The sequence below is a fragment of the Chlamydotis macqueenii genome, chromosome 8 (assembly GCF_036417535.1).
Source record: "Chlamydotis macqueenii isolate bChlMac1 chromosome 8, bChlMac1.mat, whole genome shotgun sequence".
Classification (NCBI taxonomy): domain Eukaryota; kingdom Metazoa; phylum Chordata; class Aves; order Otidiformes; family Otididae; genus Chlamydotis; species Chlamydotis macqueenii.
In genome coordinates, this window is record NC_141563.1 from 2,630,524 (window position 1) to 2,632,905 (window position 2,382).

Here is a 2,382-nt window from a genome sequence, read left to right on the forward strand (position 1 = left end):
TAATGTATTTAAGGGGAAAAACAGAAAAAAAAAAAGGAGATAATGTAAAGAAGCTGAGCAGGGGCAGAGAGGCACAAGCCTTGTGGGCCTTGCAGGCCTCACCCTCTGGCCTCCTGCCGGACGGCCGACTGGGCCCGACTCGGCCCAGCCCAGCTGCAAGAAGTGGAGAGGAGATGAGATGGATGATGTGAAGAGACCCTGAGAGGCATCTGCCTGCCTGCTGTGAAGGATTTCCTGTGAGTGGAACAGCTGCGGACACCAAGGTCAGTGCAGAAGGAGAGCGAGCAGTAATGCGGCTCCTGGCCAAGATTGCCCTGCAGCCCGTGGTGATGACCATGGTGGAGCAGGTTGTCCCCCTGCAGCCCATGGAGCCTCACAGTGACACGCGGAGAAAGAAACTCCACAACCCAGAAGGTTGTAAAGTAGGTATACTTTATTTTCGATGCACTGGGCGCACAGGGAATCGCTTCCCAAAAAAGATGCGCACCTGTGTCAGTGGACTTTTCTATATTTATCCACAGGAGTGTTTACATATTCATAAGGATTGTGATAACGCCTATAGGTATTCATGACCTTTTCCCGAAAAGGTGGACCCATTCCTGGAACTCATTTCCCTAGTCCATGCCCCAGACTCCTCCTTATTGCGCTTGCACCGTGATGTCTGGTGGTTGTGCACAGGGGTCTTTGGGGATGAAGGCAGCAGGGAAGAGAGAGGAAGAGGAGGTTAAACTTTTTACCTCTGGGCCCTCATATGCCATTAATTGCCCACGGCAGCTGTTTGTTGTCCATCTGTGCTCCTGATGTTTCGCCAATAGCTTGTTTGCTCCATATTATTCCTGCTGTCCTTGTTAGTTGGAGTAATATCTTCCTTCTTCGTGATTAATTCTGTATATTTACATTGTGTGCTGTAAAATAAGCTACATACTTTATCATCTATTGTCAAAGATTATCCTTAATTATCGTGCTACTATTTTTGGTGTTTTCCGTCCAGATCTCAATCTCTCCCTATTGTCTTGGAGGGTGGAGGGAGTGAGAGAGTGAATGCGTAGTCTGGTCTCGAGTGGGGTTGAACAATGGCATAGGAAAGACAGTGACAACTTAGGGAAGATCTCTCTGAGCAGATAAAAAGCCGTATCTCATAGACCCTCCCCTGCTATGCACGTCCTTTACATTTTCTAGGAGACCTTCCCTCAGCTCTGTGCCAGGAACTCTGGGTGGTGCTGGCTGAATGTGCTGTGAGGAGAAGTGCCCCCACCCACTGCCTGCCGGCACCAATGAGTACAGAGATGACACCACCAGGTCTAGGATTGGGGAGGAGATGGAGGGGGGCTTCAGGTGGGCAACCATGGCAGTGCTGAGAAACAGGGAGACCACGGCCAGGTGAGGGAGGCACATGGAAAAAGCTTTGTGCCGTCCCTGCTCAGAGGGGATCCTCAGCACAGCCCTGAAGATCTGCACATAGGACACAACAATGAACACAAAACAGCCAAATGCTACTAAGAGACTAACGACAATAATCCAAAATTCCCTGAGGTAGGTGTCTGAGCAGGAGAGCCTGAGGATCTGGGGGATTTCACAGAAGAACTGGTCCACAGCATTGCCCTGGCAGAGTGGCAGTGAAAATGTATTGGCAGTGTGCAGCACAGCATTGAGAAACCCACTGCCCCAGGCAGCTGCTGCCACGTGGACACAAGCTCTGCTGCCCAGGAGGGTCCCGTAGTGCAGGGGTCTGCGGATGGCAATGTAGCGGTCATAGGCCATGACAGTGAGAAGACAGTACTCAGCTGCGATAAGAGAGATAAAGAAAAAGAGCTGGGCTACACAGCCTTGGTAGGAAATGTCCCTTTTGTCCCTCAGGGAATTTGCCATGGATTTGGGAAAAGTGGTGGAGATGCAGCCCAGGTCAAGGACAGAGAGGTTGAGGAGGAAGAAGTACATGGGGGTGTGGAGGTGGTGGTCGCAGGCTATGGCAGTGGTGGTGAGGCTGTTGGCCAGGAGGGCAGCCAGGTAGATGCCCAGGAAGAGCCAGAAGTGCAAGAGCTGCAGCTCCCGTGTGTCTGCGAATGCCAGTAGGAGGAACTCGGTGATGGAGCTGCTGTTGGACATTTCCTTCCTCTCAACATGGTAGTCTGTCAAAGCAGGAGAAGACAGTGGAGGTTTAGGAATGGCTTCTCTGAGAAAAACCTCTTCCATTTCTCACAGAATTCCACTCCCAAAAACTCTGTCCTTCCAGAAAGACCTTCATGCAGCTCCCTGGCTGAGCTCTGGGTTCTGCTGGCTGAGGGTGCAATGGGGAGCAGAGGGTTCTGCTGTGAGCTCCTGAGGAGTCAGTGCTGCTGTGCACCAACAGGCAGGTAGGAACCAGCAGCGATCTCTGTTTAA

The 2,382-nt window shown here is 51.5% G+C and overlaps 1 protein-coding gene across 1 annotated transcript; it reads right to left on the reverse strand.

Annotated features, from left to right (window-relative positions):
- Positions 1-1,098: 1,098 nt before the first annotated feature.
- Positions 1,099-2,106, reverse strand: LOC147599845 (olfactory receptor 14A16-like). The gene has a single exon (XM_086753671.1). The coding sequence runs from the start codon at positions 2,104-2,106 to the stop codon at positions 1,099-1,101; it is 1,008 nt and encodes a 335-aa protein (XP_086609797.1).
- Positions 2,107-2,382: the final 276 nt, after the last annotated feature.

What these genes read in the sequence shown, in the direction of transcription:
- LOC147599845 (XM_086753671.1), bottom strand. Translation starts at nt 2,106, where the DNA reads ATGTCCAACAGCAGCTCCATCACCGAGTTCCTCCTACTGGCATTCGCA.